This window comes from Engystomops pustulosus, chromosome 3 (assembly GCF_040894005.1).
Source record: "Engystomops pustulosus chromosome 3, aEngPut4.maternal, whole genome shotgun sequence".
NCBI classification, from domain to species: Eukaryota; Metazoa; Chordata; class Amphibia; order Anura; family Leptodactylidae; genus Engystomops; species Engystomops pustulosus.
Genome location: NC_092413.1, coordinates 44,699,584 through 44,722,447, shown reverse-complemented (window position 1 = coordinate 44,722,447; position 22,864 = coordinate 44,699,584). Strand labels below are relative to the sequence as shown.

General features: G+C 39.4%; 1 protein-coding gene across 2 annotated transcripts in view; it reads left to right on the top strand.

The window, feature by feature from the left end:
* The window catches only part of CFAP61 (cilia and flagella associated protein 61), a 228,145-nt gene that overhangs the window by 122,602 nt on the left and 82,679 nt on the right, over positions 1–22,864 (top strand). For both annotated transcript variants that reach the window (XM_072140627.1, XM_072140628.1), the window contains exons 19-21: positions 6,172–6,264; positions 8,416–8,584; positions 13,876–14,050. In XM_072140627.1, coding sequence (XP_071996728.1) covers positions 6,172–6,264; positions 8,416–8,584; positions 13,876–14,050 — 437 coding nt within the window. The remainder of the gene's footprint in view (positions 1–6,171; positions 6,265–8,415; positions 8,585–13,875; positions 14,051–22,864) is intronic.

Genomic DNA, 22,864 nt, shown 5'->3' with positions numbered 1-22,864 from the left:
TTATGGCAGTGGTTTTATTATCATGGAAAAAGTACAATGGTAATTCAGAACATGAATTTGTAAACTAATTTGCCTGCTTTTATCTAGACTGCTATGTCAAGTAGACACATTTTGTTACTTTGTATTGATCAACACAGCATAAAATAACCCACAAGGAATGATTGGCTTTGGTCTGATTGCATTGGTACTAAATGGCTGGCAGCGGTCTGATTGCATTAACACACATGAAAGTCATCATTTCTCAGGTCTTGATAAAGGAATGTATTCAACATTGCTTCATAGATAGAACCTAGCGTAGAACTAATTAAACTTAAGAATGTATTTTAATGACAGTTTTATCTATTTGTAATTTTTGGAAACTTTTGAAAATCATTTAAAAACACAGATCTTGTTGAATCTTCAATTGGAACCCCTTAAAGAATTGCTTTATTAGTTAGTAAGAAACATAAGCATTTTAGGAATTGCTTATCCTCCAACACCTGTTGTCACAGATCACAAAACACATGGAGCTATGTAAAGGCTACATACACAAATGCTACCGTTTTCTTAAAGGAATCTACCAGCAAAATGAAGAATGAAAAACCAGAGACACAAACTCATAGATCCAGAATGGAGAGGAAATGTGCGGGACACAGCTGTTACCTGCCTCCCTTACTGCTCTGTGTCCCACCTCTGATTCACAGTGCGGGGATGGGGACCAGGAGGTGAAACAAGGTTCCTGCAAGCTCCTCCCACAGTCCTGGCTTTAGCCCCTCCCTTCATCTTCAAGCCGGTGAATGGAGACACACTCCGGACTGAAAGCTGCCTGGGGTGGGAGGGCACTATGAGGGGGAGCTACTTCTGAGGGAGGCACTATGAGGGGGAGCTGCTGCTGAGGGAGGCACTATGAGGGGGAGCTGCTTCTGGGGGAGGCACTATGATGGGGAGCTGCTGATGATGAGGAAGAAGCTGATTATGATGGAGCTCCAATGTGAGGTGGAGATGGGCAGCACTAAACTGTGTGGAGGTGGAGTAAGGGTTGGTAAAGGTGTGGTTTAGGGGAAGAAAATTTCTAACTTTTGTCCCTCTTTTGACAATCCAAAGGTTGGGAGGTATAGATAAAGTATCCCTGGTTTATCATGATGGATTTTGATGGTAGATTTCCATCACGTCAAATGATCCTTCCAAATCAAATATACCTTTTTGTTGCCATGCATGTTTGATCCGCCTTCTTGTTTGGGAACCCAACGAAGAATAGATTTGAAGTGTATGGGTGGGGGGCGTTTCCAGAACCCCTTCATGCACTGCCTCTGGGGAACAATGCACAGGCACGTGAGCTGACCCCGTGCTGCAAATCTCTCAGCACACATTTGTATGATGGGAGGAGGAAGCTGGAAGTTGAGTTGTAATAGCGGTGTGCAGGCGATGATGACTCTGTGACTCGAAGCACATTTCTGGCAGGGGGACAGTTATACTTTTATCTTTTTATTTCTGTAAAAGTGAGTGGAAGCTGTAATGTTAATTATAAAAGAAAATTGGGAATTAGTTATAAAAAGGCCATGAGAACCTGTCATTAGGTGAAAATGGTAAATTCCGGTTTGCATTAACATGGTTTGCATTTGTTAGCCTTTGTATTTCCAGCACTCAGCTTCTGTAATATCCCGTACCATGCAATGAAATCCAGTACTGTTACTACATATTTCTCTCCATACCCTAATACCTTCCTGCAGTTGAAGAGTCTTTAGCGCAGTTCTCTTTTTGATGTATCCACAGCAACATGAAATCCCTGCTGGAATTATCCACCGCTGTTAAAATGCAGGTGCACTCGCAAAATGTTTTCGAGGCATTATTGTGATCATATCCTCAACCCTCCTACCAAAGCAACACATAAATAAGAAACATGTGATTAGTTGTAGCTGCAAAAGTAATTAGACATGCTTGACTCCTTTAAGTAATATACCCATCATCTATTAGCCAATTATTTTAATTGGGTAATCCAGGCTTTGTGTTTTCTCTGTTAGAACAGATGTGAAATAAATAAATCACAATTACACAAGTGATTGCTGTTTAAGTAATATACACATTTACATTAGTATTATTTCTTAGCGTGCAGGGGCATAAGATGCAAGCATGACCCTTGACATGTTTAATATTACCATTGTGTGCTAAACATTGTTACCTGGAGCCACGTTAGCATGATGAGTTTTGTGGCATGTGATAACCGACTTGTTATACTGGAAGAAAGGAAGTCTAGCTTTTTGTGTTTTGTTTTACTTATTAGCTACACAGTAACTGATGTAATCTTCTAAATCAACTTTTAGAATTATGCTAATGAGCCTGACAGGCTCCTGGGGTTTTTACCAGAGCCCCTTCTATGCTGCAGCTTCACTGGTGGTTACACTGTGCAGAAGCATGTCCCCTCTCCCACTGTGTGTTTGTGCCACAGTGAGATTACATCAGGCAGAGGGAGGGGGAAGTGCTGAGGTAGTAGGGGGAGGGGAGACAGCTTGCTTCTGGTGGTAGATTTCCTTTAAACATAACAATAGAAAGATCCAAGGGAAGTAAAGTTTTGTGGACTTTCAACACAACTAAGGTCACTATATTGGTGCTAGAACACCAGTCAGTCCATTGAGACAAACCGTTAGACTGTATGCATCACAATATTTAGTCACGGGGAAACCAATTTCAGTAATAAAATGCTGATTTTTATTTTATATTTTTATTTTATTTATTTTTTTATACTACCGGACATATCCATTTTTGGGGGACACAGAATTGTGGTTCTTATCTTTGTGCCTTACAACTTTTCTGATAATTCTTTTCACTCCTTGATCATGTTGTATCGCTATTTCCGCTATTATGGCCCCAACAATCCTCACTTCAATAGTTTACAAATCCTTATGTAACTAGTACCATTAGAATGTTTTGCAACAATAAAGTTGCAAAGATCTTGAAACAGGTGCTGAGGCCAGTGAGTGGTTTTAGCAATCAACAGATCTTTCTTGGGAGGCACCTTGGTAATGAGACAGCTTGTGATAGGCCATTTCACTAAGTGGCAAAATTTCTTTCTAATTACTAATAGATTTCAGCTGGTGTGATAACTTTCCATGGCTTTTTGCACCTCTCTTTCTTCACGTGCTCAACACTTTTTCCCTGTGTCAATTTTCATTATTACACATAACATAATTTACGGACAGCCATTGTTAGATTTCTTTCCCAGTGTGGTTTGGATAATTTGTTACTGAACTCTGAATTTCATGTCAATGGCACCTTTAGAAAGATATTTACTGAAAAAATTGATGATGTGTTTGATACTTATTTCACCCACTGTATGTAGCAAAGTAGACATTTTAATCCTAATGGTAAGCCTTCCCTCTATGTATGGAGTGGAGAATGTAGTGATATTGATGTATGTAAAATAAACTTTTAATAGAATAGGGCAAATATAAAAATTGTATTGAATATCTCATGATAACTTATCAAACAAGTGTCATAAAGTCTATAGACTAGATCCAGTAGCCACATTAGATAACTACAAATCTAAGAGTGGTTAAAGTACAAACATGTCTCTCATTTTGCACCATAAGACGTAAGTGAAAACCCAACTATACATGTCATTCAAGTCATACAAATAATACAAATAATGCAAAAACACAAATGCATAACTATAAAAAGTAGATGTTGTTTGACTAGGATCCATTGTGACATGGCTTTCAAATAGTCAAGCCTACCTTTTAGGAGAACCCACACCCTAGGAGAGAAGTCACTAAAATACATGTTAGAATGACACATAGGGGGAGATTTACTTACCCGTCCCTGCGTGATCCCCGACTCCAATGCACAGCTGCTGCGATTCACTAAGATCGTGCACCCGATATCCTGCATGTGTCGCTTCCCCGATCAGATCCGCCGGAGTTCACCTTCTTCTTCCTGGTGCATGTAAGGGCTTGATCTTGTGACACAAATTCAAAGTTAAATCTAGCGGTTTGTCCGAATCCGTTGGATTGTCCGATTGCCCGCCCCCCAATTTATGTTGCATGAAAGCTGGTGCTATGGCGCCAAAATCTGGTCGCGTGAAACACAATCCCCCGCGTGATCCCCGTAAAATCGGAAATACCGAAGAAAATGCTAGCGCAGGACCCTTAGTAAATAAACCCCATACTGCTAATTGTATTCAGTGAGATAATGAATAAAATACATTTTCTAAATATAATATTTAATTTTCATTATTTGTTAGTCAGGATTTTCACTCCATTTCTGTTATAGGGTTTATGTTTTCACATCCATGATCCGTGTGAATGGATTTTGTAGGGGCAGTTTTGGTTGTTTTATTGCTTGTATCTATCCCAGTATTTGTCCATGGCTCCGACTAATCTGCTGTTTTTTTTGTAGTTAATTTCACAGTTGAAGGGGCAATAATATAATGAAATGAATCTATAAATAAACCATGTTTTATCATTGGAAGAAAATCTCATGGGGTAAATAGTGAAACAAAGGGCTGTGTAGTGCAGTTTTCCGGGTTTTTTTTATTGTATTCTGTGTTTACTCAAATGTGTCAAAGGCTCCGGCCAAATGAAACTGCACAATCCATGCAGGACCCTCCAGCTATCATGAACGTTTTATACTTCAGTAGAATCTTAAGTGGAACTGGGACTCTTTGTTCCCGATAGGAGAATATTTCAGGAGAATCGGAAGATTTATCTGGGTGGCAATCCGTGTATGATTTAAACCACTTATTGCTTTTTGCCCATCTATATCGCTCCCCACTCACTTCTCTCTATGCCCTACATCTCTATTTGTTGACACCCACTTGTATTTTCATACCCACATCTCTCTATCATCCCCCTCTAATCTCTCTATACCCCCCAAATATCTATCTATGCCTCTCATGTAACACTCATGTAACTCTTCATGTAAGTTTACTAATAAAGAAGAATTTTCTACCTGTTATGGTGAGTGCCGCTCCAATCTTTCTTTCTATGGATTTTTTTTGGCTTGAACTTGCATCAATGTTTGTGGATGAGAGCCCAACCTAAGGTCAGTTGTTAAACCCTTCTGTTGCCTGTGCATATCATGGACATAAAAGACAATATGGCTGTATAAATGCAGGCAGTGGTCACTCTGCTTTCTTCTATGTTTGAGCTCATCTGTTATTCTGAATTCATTGATAAAATGGTACGCAGAGAGGAGACAGAATTTCAGCTTTACTGGGAGATTGTACATACAAGTTTATGTAAAATAAGAGGTGTTTTCCCATGAAAGAAAATTCACAATTTTACTCAGTGTTATTGCTTTTTTAGCTCCTATCACTCCGTGATGGTCAGTGCAAAATTCCAGGGTGTGGACGGGGAATTTCTAAGCAGACACATTATGAGCCATCTAGTTCTGTGGGATGACAATGTGGTTACATTATCAGGGTACAGGTTTATATGCACTTCCATTTACCTTCTGAACATTGGACTAGTATCTGACATTTAGAAAGAGAGATGAGACAGATCAGAGATGATGAGACCCATGCTTATTGCACACAATGTCAGCTCTGCTACATCTTTGCTATTCCAGAACACACTAGATCTGCTGTGCCTTCCTCTCCTAATAAAGAGCTTACCTGTCTGTATCTTGTAGTAGTTCTCTTGCCGGCAGGATGTCAGTGTATGTGTGTGAGCTCCGCCCTGGACTGCAGGGGGTGGGACCAGAGTGCAGGGAGCAGAAAGATAGAAACTCAGCTCCACGGCCGACACACGGAAATCCAAGATGGCGTCGCCGACCGTAAGTCAGAAGTTACAGGGTCGTCTCTAGGGGCAAGTGAAATTGTGTACACCAGGACTGATAGAGAATTGGAGTTGGAATTATATCTGTGAAATGCTGTATTTTTGTAATAACAGTGAATTAGGGAATGTATTATTTTGTTATCCTGAGTATATTTAAGAAACTTGTCTTAGTGGGAATAGCCCTGTAAGGAGAGGAATGGGGCACTGCAGAGAGAGAAAGAGGCAAACACAGGTTAATTCATAGTAATACTGCTTAGTCCTGTTATTTCATGTCCTTCATTTTGCTGTTTCTATGTCTCATGGAGGCACCTATACAAATGCTTTAGGATAATTTATATGTAGAAATTCTCTCAAACTGTTTCCAATAACAGTTTATTGCAATTTAATAACATTACATAACTATATCCATTTTGTTTTGTAGCCCACATCTGAAATTCAACAATATCACTATGATATCAACTCATGGACTACCAGGAAATAACAGCTGTATGGATCAATCATTTCTTGCCCGCAGGTGAGTATGGCACAAATACTGATGAATTTTGCTAGTAAAGCTACACTTTATATACAATGTATACATGTATGTATTTTTTTTATTTCAGAGAAATAAGCATGTGGGGTTTTTTAGCTATAGTATCATTTCTTTTTAAAAACTTTCCTTGTGGCAGCCATATTGAAGGTATTATATATTTCAGAAGATTGTGTATGCTTTAAAGCAGCCAATAAATATATGTCTTAAAAATTTTAAAAATTTCCCTTGACATTGCTGTTTTTACTCTTGGAGTGATTTTGGAGCTGGAAGACTTCCTTCAAAGTCTACAGTAGGGATCCCACAATTCTAATCCCATTGGTAATGAGGTAAAAAAAACTCAAATACCATTGGTAGGTATTCCAGAAATTGGCCCAAATATATGAAAAATGGTGCACACTACCTTTCTAAAACTGGTGCACAATTTTCTAGTGTCAGACAAAGTGCAACCATGACACATAAGTGGTGCAAACACTTCATAAATACAGTGGGGGCAAAAGCATTTAGTCAGCCACCAAATTGCAAATTTTCCCACTTAAAAAGATGATAGAGGTCTGTATTTTACATCATAGGTGGCCCTCAACTGTAAGAGACAAAATGATTAAAATCACATTACCGTTTATACTCGAGTATATGCCGACCCGAGTATAAGCTGAGACCCCTAATTTTAATACAAAAAGCTGGAAAAACCTATTGACTCGAGTATAAGCTGAGGGTGGGAAATGCATTGCTCACAGCCTCCCCTGTAGTAAATAGCCAGCAAGCCCCCTTTAGAATATAGCCTGCCAGCCCCTGTAGTATATAGCCTGCCAGACCCCTGTAGTATATAGCCTTCTAGCCCCTGTAGTATATAGCCTGTCAGCCCCCTGTAGTATATAGCTTGCCAGCCCCTGTAGTATATAACCTGACAGCCCCTGTTGTATATAACCTGCCAGCCCCTGTAGTATATAGCCTGCCACCTCCTGTAGTATATAGCCTGCCAGCCCCCTGTAGTATATAGACTACCACCCCCCCTGTAGTATATAGCCTGCCAGCCGCCCTGTAGTATATTGACTACCACCCCCTGTAGTATATAGCCTGCCAGCCCCCTAGTATATAACCTGCCAGCCCACTGTAGTGTATAGCCAGCCACCTCCTGTAGTATATAGCCTGCCAGCCCCCTGTAGTATATAGCCTGCCAGTCCCCTGTAGTATATAGACTACCACCCCCCCTATAGTATATAGCCTGCCAGCACCCTGTAGTATATAGCCTGCCAGCCCCCTGTAGTATATAGACTACCACCCCCCTCTAGTATATAGCCTGCCAGCCCCCTAGTATATAGCCTGCAGCCCCTGTCCCCAATATAATGCCTGTAGTAAAGAACAAACAGTGTACTCACCTTCCGATGCCCCCATCCCCTGGAAGGTCCTCTTCTATACAGCGATGCATTGGCATCGGCGCCTTGTCCCCACGCTGTCCGTCACAGGGATTGTAACGTCAGCCGCTCGCTGACATCATAGTGTGTGCTTTTTAAGGGGGAGAACTTGCACAATTGGTGGCTGACCAAATACTTTTTTCCCCAACTGTACATGTGAAAGCTCCAAAGATGTTCTTTTTAGTACAAACCTAGACACAATACTATATATACTCACAAACCAGACATAGATGTCATCTAGTGGGTTTGCAATCAGTGCATGCAAATTGCATCAAATATGCATCAAAAATAAGAATGTGCTGCAAAGAGAAGCCGTGTATAAGCTTCAGTTCTCCATGGCACGCATTGCTTTTGCAGTAGTTCTATATCCTGCATTTGGTATTTATCTTGGCGATTCGCTATATTTGTATATAAAAGCAGCTTTGTTATTGTCAGCTTTGGTGAAAACCCAAAAGAACCAGAAGGTATTAGAACCAACACTGGCTGTCTCTAGTGTTGAGCTATTGGCCTCCGCTATAAAGTCCTGTTTTGTTCCATGGATGTCAGCTATTCAACAGAGTGCTGAATTATAAATAATCTCTCGCTATAGGCTTTTGGAAAGCTCACTGCAAGACAACAGACTTAAACCACTAGAGGCTCTCCAGCAACCCGCCAGATGTCTAATTAATGCCTGCTGTCAGCTGCTAAAATGTCACTTACAGGGTTTTTTTTCTTTTCCCAGCCACTGTTATAATGATAAAGATTATGCACTGATGTCACTTCGATCCTGGGTTAATGTTGTGGTTGGTAAAATGACTGGCATAGACAGAGCTGCCAAGTTTGTGATTGTTTCCAATGATAAAAAAGTACCATATGACCATCTAATTTTATGTACTGGGCAGCAATACCAGGTAAGCGATTGCATCTGATTCCGATGATGGACTCTGCTAATCTGCCAATGTGTTTCACTTCTAAACATTTGTGAAATAGGGCATAACATTTCACATGCTGCACTATGACTCATAAATTCTTTGCCTTCAGATGTAGTCAGTGGCGTAACTAGGAGAGGCAGGGCCCTATAGCAGACTTCTCAATAGGGCCCCCTTAGCCCCGAGAAAATATACATCTTTGTACACAAATACTTTTATACAGATAGACGCACACATTTATGCACTGATATATACACACAAGTCTGTCCTAGTAGCTCCTGACCAAATGGGGAAGTACATAGAATTAGAGATGACAGATTGTATCCTGTATTTCTCCCTCAACATTGCTTATCTGAGCTAAAAATTCATGATGTGCACTGTTATATACTGTACATATTAAGCTGTACAAACCGCAGCATAATATGTATATCCTGGTGCACATCCTCCATGCTTTAACCGGGCCCCCTGACACTGGGCTGCTATGGCTGCTACCACTGTAGTTACGCCCCTGGATGTAGTCTTTTAAGTGATCCAAAAGTGTGACGAATGGCTGTAGTGATTGTGTGCCAATTCATTTTCGGGTGGTTTATTGAGAGTTGCTTGTACTGTTTACTTGTTATTGCATCCTGATGTCTATTTGTGCACATTTACATAAGCTTTCTAATAGTTTTGCACGTTGAGACTTACAAATCCTTACAAATATTAACATTCTGTTAAAATATATAAATAATTTTTACATTTATGGCAGGACTGTCCATGGCTATGGAGAACACATTTTTGGGTTATAGAGATGAACATTTATAAAAGCGAGTGCAGAGGCAGCCGTCATGTGTGGGTCCCTGTGTCTGAGAGGCCCCTCTGAACACACAAACTAAGACATAAAGGAGTAAAAGGGCTACAGTTTTACCCTGGGCCCAGTAGCCTTGGGTGGCCTATAAGCTGTATCTTTCACACAAAGTTGTTCACACATAATTTAGCTTGACAAGGTTTTTAATGCATTACTATGCTATTCTGATTTTATTCTGATTGGTAACTTTTCTATTCTGATTTTATTCTGATTGGTAACTTTTCTATTCTGATTTTAAAAATGCCTTTGCCACTATTCTATTCATGTCAGTACTTTATAAAACTTGATTTCCCATTATCTGGCTCTCAGCCAGCAGCATGTGTTGATTCCCAAGGAAGGGGGCAGCTGCAGCAGCCTGTGTGGCTGTGATTCAGTTTCTTCTACTGCACACATATTGAGCTTCATCACCTCTCCCACTTCCTGTGTGGAATAGAAGAATGCATAAGGAGACACAGGCACACAGGCTGCTGCAGCTGTACCACTCCCTGAGAACTCACCACATGCTGCTGGCAGGGAGCCAGGTAATGTGAAATAAAGTTTTATAAAGTACTGGAATGATTCAGAATGCTGCATAACACTGGCTTTCACCTGGTAAAAATTACATTCCTGATGACAGGTTCTCTTTAAACTAATCTGCTAAAGACAGCATCTTTGTGTTGCCCATATTTTAATTAAAAAACACACAACAGTAAATCCTATTCATAACATCACAGACCCCAAAAACATGCAGATGACCACGATAAAGACTGTCAGAGATGGCTCACACACTGAGCTTTGCAAACTACAGCACACAACAAAAACTAAATGTGTGTGCATTAGCCCAGAGACTTCAGATAGAAAAGCTCTTAGGCCTAATGCACATGAACATTGGGGTAAATGAATCATGCGACCAAAGCCTCCTGATGTATCCGATGTCAGAGGAGGGGTGGGGACTTTATCATATGCTGGCACATGACCACTGGCGTATGATAAATGTCCCCCATTGTGTCTGCTATCCATTGTTTCAGTGACTAGCAGTCTACTACAACTAAAGAATTAAATATGTTTATCAACTTCATAGTAGTCTATGAACCCTATATTATGGATCAGTAATCTATCCCTCTGCTTAATTTGCATAAAACCTTATGTAGAGATAACTTTGCCTCTTTGCCTCCCCCAGTGCGGTTTTAAAGTCCCTCTATTCTATTGATATCGTACTTAACTATGCAACTTCCTGATAGGAAACTACAGAAGAACAATATGGCAGGTAGACTGAGAAATTGGGAGATAAATGTCAGATTTTACAACAAAACATGTATCAACATGTAGCTATAGAGGAATGGGATGGAGCTTTCTTAAAATTATGTGTTCCGTTTCAGTAAAAATAACTACTTGTACTATTTTTTTCTTTTCTAACAAGAGCAAATAATAGAACATTTTTGGTGGAAAAATACATTTAGAAAACTGTCTAGGATAAAAAAGAAGAAGTGAAAAACAAATAAAAATGTAACCGTGAGATCAATAACAAATCATGCGCTTGTCTAAGAAACACCGTGAGACGAAAACAAAATGTAAATTGTTTTGTGTAGCTAATGCGTGGTGACTACATTACTACCTATTCGAGGGATCATTGGGACAGCTAATATGTAACATGCGGATACAGGGCTTGCATTCATAGATATGCATTAAGTCAAGAAGGAACATAACAAAAGCCAAAGCAAAAACAATGATCCTGAGATACATTTGTAGCTCTGTGACTGTACATGTTGTTATGCAATTATTTATGTTATATTATGTGAAAAACATGCTTGCCGTTCTTTCCTCACAAAAGTCCAGATGTCTGTAGGCAGTAAAAGCCGCCTGTAAATAAACATAATGGGTCAATAAGCTTGATACGCGCTATCAAAAACATTGTTTAAGCAACTTTGGTTGCTAGCAAACCATATCAGTGTTTATTCAATCTGTCACACTAGGTATCTGCAATCTTTTATTTTCATTTATAGAGTATGTGCGTTTTTTAATTTTTTTAATTCCTGGGCCACACTTTATTAAAAGGTAATCAACAGGACAAACTTGGTTAGGCTACATTCACACGACCGTTGGGGGACATATATACGGACGCCATATATACATCCCCCATAGGCTGGAAACGGGCGTACGGAGCGGTACGGTGCAGCAAACGTGTAGCACCGTATCGTTCCGTACCTGTGGAAAAGATAAGACATGTCCTATCTCTCCCCATAATACGGCGCCGTGCGCCATGTATCTTTATGGAGAGGGGCGAGGGCAAGCAGCGCATACCCCCTCCTCCTCTCCCGTGTGCCAACGTGTGCCCGCCGTGCTACGGTAAGGGGGGCACACGTTTGTCTTAATGTAACCTTATACTGTACAGAGTCTGTAATAGACTGAAGGGGCACTTTGCCCTATTTTATTACAAGGGTCCTGCAAAGTAACATTTTTACATTTTCTCCTTATTCTTTTGTAATTTTTTTTTTTGAGGATAAATACATACAGTGAAAATAAGACTTTAAGTGAAGTTGTAAGGTTACAAAAAAGACTTGTTTGGTCTATATGCATGTAGAGTAAAGCAGTACAACCTCAAATGTTCCTCAACAATTTCCCATTTTCTCCCCAAAACAACCAAGTAGAGATGAGTAGACCCAAAGTGTAGGCGTGGATTCGGCGTTTGGGTGCGTTCCTCCAAACATGGAGCCAAACAGCCAATCTAGCAAATTAAGGACCTAACAACTAGCCATTGCTATGATTGGTCAGGGTGTCCTTATTAGCCAATCAAGCAATATGTCCAGGTCGGGAGGAAGGTGCCCAAAAGCCAAACCCAAACTTACACTTTGGGTCCGCTCATCTCTAGTAATGAGCAATACTGTAGGGCAACATAACACCCATTCAGTATAAATGTGTGTACCTCCTGTCATGTTCTTGTGGGATTCATTTTTACATCTCTCACTGTGTGCTCCAAATGATACCTCTACTTTGTTCCTTGGGTCACTATGATCAAAAGGATACCGAATTTATATAGGTTTTATTAGGTATTAATAGATTTGAAAAAAAGAAAATTGTGTACAAAAAGAAATTCTTAGTTTCGCCATATTTTGACGCCAATAACTTTCTTAGACCTGTGTAAAATTGTTAAGGCAAATTATTATCCTTTTTTGAGAGAGCTGTTGATCTTCTCTTTTTTCCACATCTACAATGACCCAAGCTATGAGACCATCATGTTTTTTATCCTGTACATAATAAATAAAAAATTGTTACAGAATTTCAGTTCTGTGGTCATCCAGCCACCTAAAATCATATATATAATCAAATTTAAACATCCTATGTTATGGCAAATGACACCAGTAAAACAGAATTTCTTTCCACACAAAAGAGGCCTCGCATAATCCCATTGGCTACAAAATGAGTCATGTGTCTTGGACAGCAGTGAGGCAAAAACTAATTTTATAACAAGAAAAAAATAATTTTAACATTTTACCACTCCCATTCCCCTTGGCATTCCCTTCCAACCACTGATGGGCATGCATTGCACACAGTAATGTCTGCACGGCTCCCTCCATCTGTTGGAAGCCACCAGGGCACATGATGGTCCCAGCAACTACACCAAAACTTTAACAGGGTATGTATGATATGGATAACCCTATTAGCAGGGCGTAACTACATGGGTAGCAACCATAGCAGCTGCTTTGGGACCCACAGTATCAGGGGGCCCTGACATCCGTCCTGAAACACCAAAGAATGGAGAACTTGCACAATTATATACATATTGGGGCAGATTTATCAAGCTGTCTGAATATTTCTAGTTGCCCATGGCAACAAATCACAGCTCCCCTTTAAAATATTTATAAGCACTGGTAAAATGAAAGCTGCTTTGTGATTGGTAGATGGTAGATGGGCAACTAGAAATATTCTGACTTTCACACAGCTTGATAAATCTGCCCCATTATGCTGCACATTGTACAACACAATATGTATAAAACAGTGCACATCTTCAACAGTTTACAGCATGACTCAGCTGTTCAGATAAGAAATGTCAGGGGAGAGGAAAGGGACAGAAAACAAATATGTATATGGGGCTTCTCCTAGTTACACCTCTGCCTATTAGAGTCTAATACTGACCAAGGTAAAGTTTTGTGTTAGTGTCCAAAAGTGCCCCAAATTTTGCAAATAAAAACCAACATTTTGGTCCAGTTTTCTGGTGTTAACTAAACCAAGTAATAGTAGGTGCAAATAATGACTAGACAGTCTGATACCACGCCAGACTTCACTGAATGTGGTTTAGCATAAGACTGAATAATACAGTGTACTGTCCTATTTTGGGACACTGTTTGCCACCAGCCTTGTCCGTCCTTGGTTGACATTTTGTTTTTCATATGTACCAACTATTCCATGCAATGCTATGTCATCTGCTCTATATTATTATTGCATGTAGGTCCCTTGCCCAAGTGGAGTTGATGTTAGTAAGCTTTTAACTAACCAAGATGTCCCAGACTGCTCCAAAAGAATATATACTGGGAAAATTCCTGCAAATTTATTTACCCTGTGCGATGATGAAGACTGCTTGACGGCAATGAAATGGCTGAAAGACAATGTAGTAAGCCAAAAAGGTAAGAAAGACCCGCTCTCTATTATGTTTTTCCACTACACTGCATTTCCAGTGAATACCATTCTTGTTACATCTACAGTGTATAATTAGCATCTAATTAATTGCAACAAAATGTTTCATTTTGTGCCTTGTTTTTTACATCATTCAGAGCCCGTTGATATTTTTGAAGGGGGAAGGGGAGTCATCTGCATATGTACTAAAAGGAAAAGGAGGCTTGATGTTGTTTAATTATATATAATTACTAGACAACAACAAAAAAAATTGAAAGTTCTGAAAGCAATGTATGTCTAAACTCATTAACTAACTAATTAAAGAATAATTTGATTAACAAGTGTGCTTTGCAATTACGTGAAAAAATATGTATCATTATGAACGCTAAAAAGCTCTGCAAGGGAAAAAAGAGGCCTAATTTAAAAATAATTTCCAAAGTATTTAAAATCATTTTTATAATGTCTTTTTTGGCTTGGAGTCACTTACACTAATAAGGGACAAACAGTCATTACGGATTCATTGTTTACCTAAAATTGCATTCAAGTTGCTTACCCCCTCCCCCCGTCACCTGCTTAGTTAGGTTTTGCTACCTTTTATGTCTCCTAAATGAGTAAATATATCTTTTTTGAAATGTGTTCTGCCCATGTATATATAGTATGCTGTAGAATATGATGTTACAGGTGGGTGGCCTTTAAAGGGATGTATAAGATTTGAAGAAATGTGGTGTAGGACATTCTCTCTTAGCTTAGCGCCATTTGTCTGAAAGGATCATAGCTGCAGTTTAGAAGTACGCAGCATCTGGAAGAAAGGAGTAATATCTATCTAATACAAGCAGTCCCCAGGTTATGTACAAGGTAAATTCTGTAGGTTTGTTCTTAAGTTGAATTTGTATGTAAGTCGGAACTGTATATTTTAAAATTGTAACCCCAGACAGAATTTTTTTGGTCTTTGTGACAATTAGATTTTAAAAATGTTGGATTGTCATAAAAACCAGGATTAACAATAAATCTTAATTCCAGGCACCTTTAATAACTGTTTCAGCTGTTTATTATAGGCTAGTACAGTAAATTACCAACATCAAGAGTGCCGTTTGTAATTGGGGGTCTGTAAGTCGGGTGTTCTTAAGTAGGGGACCGCCTGTATCATAAATGCTTTTAGGTTTCCTCAGACAAAGATTTTTTTATAGACAGGCGGTCCCCTACTTAAGAACACCCAAACACCCTACTTAAGAACACACAGACCTCTTGATGTTGGTAATTTACTGTACTTCAGCCCTAGGCTACAATAAACAGCTGTAACAGTTATCACAGGTGTCTGCAACAAAGATTTCTTGTTAATCCTGGTTCTTATTACAGCCCAACATTTTTAAAGTCCAATTGTCATAGAGACCCAAAAAATGTTGCCTACGGTTACAATAATAAAATATACAGTTCCGACTTACATACAAATTCAACTTAAGAAAAAACCTACAGAACCTATCCTGTACATAACCCGGGGACTGGCTCTATGTTAAACATCTGCTTTAAAAGAAAAAATTGAAAGCACCAACAAAAGCTGCAAAAGAGCAAACCCAAAGAAGAAGCTATGTGTGAAAAGAGCCAAAAAGAGGGTTTGGGGTGTTAAAAATTATTTCTTAATAATAGTTTTATATACAGAAAGAGTGACCACTGCTCCGAGTTCCTAATCTTTCTGTATATAAAAAATGTTTTATTACTTTTTTGATGGCTGCTTGTAAGAGCACACCAACAAAGTTTGTTGTAAGTGGAGCTCACACAAACTAGTAATTCTGAATAATGTTCTTTGGAATAGGTTTAAGGGGTTGTCAACTTTCATTCATTTTTATACTATGGGCTTGGGTGGGTGTTTTGGTTTGCTCCAGGGTTGTGCCATCTATCACCAGTAACCTCATTGCATTTATAACACACGTCCGCTACAGCTTAATACAGGGTGCAACCTTTTATCCTTCATTTTTTGCTCCTCACCTTCCAAAATCTATAACTTTTTAATTTTTCTTTGTAAAGAGCTGTGGATGGGCTCATTTTCTGCGTAACAATTTTTACTTATTATTGCATTCCATGTACTGGGAAGCATAAAAAAATTCCATATGTGATTAAATTGGCAAAAAAAAATGCATTTGTGCCATCTTCATGTGGGCACAGCTTTTGATGGCTTGGTAGGATCACGGTGATACCAAATTTAGGTTTTATAGTGTTTTAATACATTTTAAAAATTGTGTATGAAAAAAAAAAATTGTTCTGTCCTATTCTGATGCTAATAACTTGTTCATACTTTGGTTTATGGAGCTGGGTAAGATGCCATTTTTTGCTAATTAAGCTTATGTTTTCATTGCTACCATTTTGAGGATGGTATGACCTTTTGATCACTTTTTAATACATTTTTTATATTTTTAATAATTGCTTAAAAGTGGCGTTTCAGACATTTGGGCACTATTTTCCTTTTTGGGGTTCCCTGCCAGGAATAACATTTTTATATTTTGATAGATCAGGCCTTTTGGGGCACAGTTATACCTAATATGTTTGTGATTTTTACTGTTATTTATTTTTATATCAGTTCTAGAGAAAGGGAGGTAATTTAAATTTTTCCCTTTTTTAATTTTTTTTACAATTTTTTTTAGACTCTCTGGGATCTATTTTTTGTTGAGCCAGAGGATTCTATATTTTGTCTACCTAGATGCAAATTGCCAACCACTTATGGTTTACAGAAGCTGATTATATTTATTTACTGTGCTGAGAATCAGAGTAAGATGCACACCAGAGAAATTGATTTGAAAGGTAAATCACTGCAAATACTTTTCTTAAAGTAGACAGTAGGTAACACATTTATCAAAACTAGTGCAGCCTGTGATATGTGCCGTTTGCCTGTAGATTGTGCATAGTGAAGCAGATTCCTCAAAACTGGCGCATGTTCTTTATTAATCTGGCACCCACGGCACTGCTCTGGAAGTGAGCACCATTTCTTTTAGGTGCACTTTGTTCATGCTGTAGAATTATGGCACATGTAAATAATAAATCTGGGAAAAACTCCAATTAAGGACGAATCCACACGACCGTTGGGGGCCGTCTATACGACCGCCGTATATATGTCCTCCATAGGCTTGCAAAGGGCACACGGCGTGGTACGGAGTGGCACATGCGGAACCGTACCGTTCCGTGCCTGGGAAAAGATAGGACATGTCCTGTATTTTCCCGTAATATGTCGCTCGCCCCCTCCTCCTCTCCCGTGCGCCGACATGTGAGCGCTGTACTACAGCTAGTGTGAATGTAGCCTAAGCACTAACACGCCCCTTTAGATGCACATTTTTTTCTGTCTTATCTGAGAAGGTGCAGCTGCGACACACTTTATAAAGCAGTTTGCCCATTCTTCTCAGTACAAAGTCAGACAGAAAACTGGAACAAACGCTTTAATAAATGTGGGCCATTTTGTTTTGGTGTCATGTGACTTAATAATGGCTAGTCCTTTATACCACCAGATGGAGGCCCTACACTTACACATATTTGGAGACAGAGTTAGGAAAAAAAGTACCTAATTGGATAACTGGTAGCTCTAAAATAACAGAAATCAGACCTTTACAAAGCTACTGGGCAAAAAATAGGAACTTGTGTATTTACGGGTGCACGTAACAGAAAAGATGTAGTAAACCACAGTAGATAGGTAGATACAAGCAAACACTACCAAGACTGTTCACATTTTCTGTTTTTAATCCATTTAACCTTTTTATTGTTGGTATATTTCTTTGCTTCTTGTCAAGTAATCCTCTGTTACTGTGATGGTCATCACTTTGATAAATCTGTACAACATTGAGCCTTTTCTTATGGCTCTAGAGGAGTGAGTGACCTATCCTGCCAAAGACCCAACACAAACAGCCATCTTTTCCAAACAGTGCAAGTAAATCTCTTTTTATGAAATAGTATTGATCATTTTCTCTTTTTGTGCCATGATATATATTTGCAGTATAAGCCTATGGCTTATGTCTAATAGTCTCTGCCCCCAGTATCCAACATCAGCCACTCTTTTTTTTCTGGTCCTATTTTTCTGACAGGGAGTTTTGGGGATCCTTTCTTGTTTCCGTCTATACCAACTATGCACTCAGGGATGTATCTATGGGTGGTGCAGGGGCAGTAGTATTAAGAAACTTGGGCATCCCCTGCCACACAAAATACCATAGACACAAGTGACCACAGGTATTTGGAGGCAGGGCCGGATTATAGGCGGGGCTCGCGGGGCGAGAGCCCAGGGGCCCCCACCATCTGGCCCCCCCAGGGGGCCCCCACCAGCTGACTAAGTCTGCCGAGTCGCCGACACAGAAATTAAGTTACGCGTCCCGTATGCGCTGCACATTGGCTCCGATGCTTCCTGTCAGTTCAGGAAGTTGACTGTCACATGAGTGACAGCTGCCCTACGATCGCGGCAGTGATGTCCCGCCGGCCCGCACCTATGGCTGCCGGCTCCAGTCCTAGTACAGTCAGCTGTGAGTGACTGTAACTCTGTAGGCTGGCTTCAGAGTATCGTTCCCTCGTAGCAGGGCAGGACTGGCTGGCCATTCAATCCACCGCGGCTGGTCTGTATGTCAGCTACACAGCGGGCCCGGCTGCAGGCTGCATGGCAGAACCCAGGACCCCAGGAAGACTTACAGCGTCAGTGTGGAGAAGGCCAGAGGTGACAGCAGCTTTCAAAGAAGAAGGGTAATGTATTAAATAACCTCTGCTGTCCGATTGTTTATGTTATCTTTCTCTGTGAAACTTTAAGTGTAGGTGGGGGAGGGGGCACTGCTGGGGCAGGTGAGGGGATCACTATTTACAATTAAAACTACAGTAGATTATTATTAGGAGGACTGGGGCACTAATTATTCAAATACTACTATTATAGTGAGCACTTTATTGTTATTGTGGGATAGTATTAGGTTGTCACTAGATCTATTGTTATTAACCTCTTAACGCCAAGGCCCTTTATCTTTTTTTTTTTAATTCCATTATTCACTCCCCAACTTAAAAATCTATTACTTTTTTATATTTCCATGTACAGAGCTCTGTTTGGGCTTGTTTTCTGCGTAACATATTGCACATCATAGTGATGGTATTTATTCTATGCCGTGTACTGGAAGCAGGAAAAAATTCCAAATGCTGTGAAATTGGTGAAAAAACACATTTCTCTCACTACGATCACGGGGATACCAAATTTATTGTGGTTTAATACATTTTAAAAAATTACAACCTTCTGTATAAAAAGAAAATTCTCTGTTTCTCCATATTTTGGCGCAAATAAATTTTTCATACTTTGGTATGTGGAGATGTGAAATTTTGCGGGATGCGCTGATGTTTTCTTTGCTACCATTTTAGGTACTGTATGACCTTCTGATCACTTGTTATTACATTTTTTATGTTGCAAAATAGCAAAAAAGTGGCTTTCGAACAGTTGGGTGCTATTTTGCGTTACTGGGTTCAATGCCGAGAATAACCATTATCATATTTTGATAGATCAGACATTTTGAGATTTGGGGATGCCTAATATGTCTATGATTTTTACAGTTTTTAAAATTTTTATATCAGTTCTAGAGGATTTGTGATTTCAATTTTTAGTTGTTGGTGACAGGGGTATATATTATATCATTTAGAAGCACAGTGTTATTCAGGTGACACTATAGTGTAAGTGACTGTAGTATCTTTAGGATCACAGAGGTGATGCAAGGAGCCGACCACAGCCGAGCGTGAATTCTTCATCGACAAGTGTTGGCTTGGAGAATCTTTATGCACTTCTATACCTGATGGAGCAAATCATCACCTGTGAGTTGCTAAATGTCACTTTCTGCTTCACACAAGGTAGCAGCATAAGTCGTGTGGAAGGAAAGATGTTAGGCCTGCGGCAGCATTCCTGCATATAATATGCTGCCATGGGAGCAGCAGCCATGTGGATAAATTACACAGGTCTGCTGCACCCCATAGGTCCATATTTTACAATGGTCTGCTGCAGCCTGACCACCTATGTTTTCTTAAACAGGACTGCTGCCATTCCCTTTATGTGAAGCTCTCAGGTGTAACATTGCTGTATTCTAGTGCACAGGGCAGAACTTTGTAATGTACGGGGCTACAGGTTGCAGCAGTCCATTGTGTAATGCCATATCTTACACACCACTCCTGCAGTGGTGGTGCAGATATTTGTGTTACGCATATTGTATTCCTATAGTAGTTATATTCTCGTACATAGGGGGCAGTATTATAGTAGTTATATTCTCGTACATAGGGGGCAGTATTATAGTAGTTATATTCTTGTACATAGGGAGCAGTATTATAGTAGTTATATTCTTGTACACAGGGAGCAGTATTATAGTAGTTATATTCTTGTACATAGGGGGCAGTATTATAGTAGTTATATTCCTGTACATAGGGGGCAGTATTATAGTAGTTATATTCCTGTACATAGGGGGCAGTATTATAGTAGTTATATTCTTGTACATAGGGGGCAGTATTATAGTAGTTATATTCTTGTACATAGGGGGCAGTATTATAGTAGTTATATTCTCGTACATAGGGGGCAGTATTATAGTAGTTATATTCTCGTACATAGGGGGCAGTATTATAGTAGTTATATTCTTGTACATAGGGGGCAGTATTATAGTAGTTATATTCCTGTACATAGGGGGCAGTATTATAGTAGTTATATTCTTGTACATAGGGGCAGTATTATAGTAGTTATATTCCTGTACATAGGGGGCAGTATTATAGTAGTTATATTCCTGTACATAGGGGGCAGTATTATAGTAGTTATATTCCTGTACATAGGGGGCAGTATTATAGTAGTTATATTCCTGTACATAGGGGGCAGTATTATAGTAGTTATATTCTTGTACATAGGGGGCAGTATTATAGTAGTTATATTCTCGTACATAGGGGGCAGTATTATAGTAGTTATATTCTCGTACATAGGGGGCAGTATTATAGTAGTTATATTCTTGTACATAGGTGGCAGTATTATAGTAGTTATATTCTTGTACATAGGGGGCAGTATTATAGTAGTTATATTCTCGTACATAGGGGGCAGTATTATAGTAATTATTTTCTTGTACGTAGGGGGCAGTATTATAGTAGTTATATTCTTGTACATAGGGAGCAGTATTATAGTAGTTATATTCTTGTACATAGGGGGCAGTATTATACTAGTTATATTCTTGTACATAGGGGGCAGTATTATAGTAGTTATATTCTTGTACATAGGGGGCAGTATTATAGTAGTTATATTCTTGTACATAGGGGGCAGTATTATAGTAGTTATATTCCTGTACATAGGGTCAGTATTATAGTAGTTATATTCTTGTACATAGGGGGCAGTATTATAGTAGTTATATTCTTGTACATAGGGGGCAGTATTATACTAGTTATATTCTCGTACATAGGGGGCAGTATTATAGTAGTTATTTTCTTGTACATAGGGGGCAGTATTATAGTAGTTATATTCTTGTACATAGGGGGCAGTATTATAGTAGTTATATTCTTGTACATAGGAGGCAGTATTATAGTAGTTATATTCCTGTACATAGGGGGCAGTATTATAGTAGTTATATTCTTGTACATAGGGAGCAGTATTATAGTAGTTATATTCTTGTACATAGGGGGCAGTATTATACTAGTTATATTCTTGTACATAGGGGGCAGTATTATAGTAGTTATATTCTTGTACATAGTGGGCAGTATTACAGTACTTATATTCCTGTACATAGGGGGCAGTATTATAGTAGTTATATTCTTGTACATAGTGGGCAGTATTACAGTACTTATATTCTTGTACATAGGGGGCAATATTATAGTATTCTTGTAATAGTAGTATATTCTCAAAACGCAAACATGTGACAGCATCCTTGGACCCCTTTCACATGTACGCTATGGGGATGTGTATCCGGCCATACAATTTGCGACCAAATATCCGTCCTCATAGACACCTATGGCGTCCGGCAATGGTATAGTGAACAAAACATGTGTCACTGTACCATGCTGTCCACGGGAAAAAGAGCTTGCTCTCTATTTTCCTGCAAGTATGGGGCGTAAACACATTCTAAGAAGCCTTAGACTGTGTCTGCGAGTTGCATCTATGGATGCGTTTATAAACAAATTCCAGAAATGCACATCTATGTCTAATAAAAGATGATTGTCTAAGTCGGGGGCCTCCACCAGATTTTGTGCCCAGGGGCCCCCACCAACCTTAATCCGGCCCTGTTTGGAGGTCTTCTTACTGTCCAGCAACAACAAGTTATGACTTTGACCAACTCTACAACCCCACCACCATGGCCTGCCGCACCATTCAAATTTGGAAATGGGATCTCCATTCTTGTGATTGGTAAAGATCCCATCAGTCAGACTCCTAACCAATCAGCTTCTTACTCCATATTCCATTCGTAGTATATAACATTACAATTCGGGCCAGCCCATTTAGGTACTCTTCCATTGGTAGAAATACTGTATGTGTCTTGCCAATTTTGTAAATCGTGGTAAGTTTTGTAAGACGTTTTGTTAGTTTTGAATTTGAACTCTGAGATTTGTATTTCACAGTGAGGCGTGAAAGATTCAGAAATCAATGTTAGCTGCAAGAACTAGTGAAATTGATTTTTCCTTTTTTTCTCGATGCTTGATTATCAGATTAGGAGCCGCGTGTAACAATTTGCAGAGCTACGTTCATGTGAATTGGCAGTTTGCCTTTTATCCTATTTGGGGGATTTTAGCTTTTAGTATATGCAATGCATACAACTGAATGTTAAACTACTTCCATTCTTAATGACTTGTCAGTGTGGAAATATGGTGCACATTCCTGGCATGAC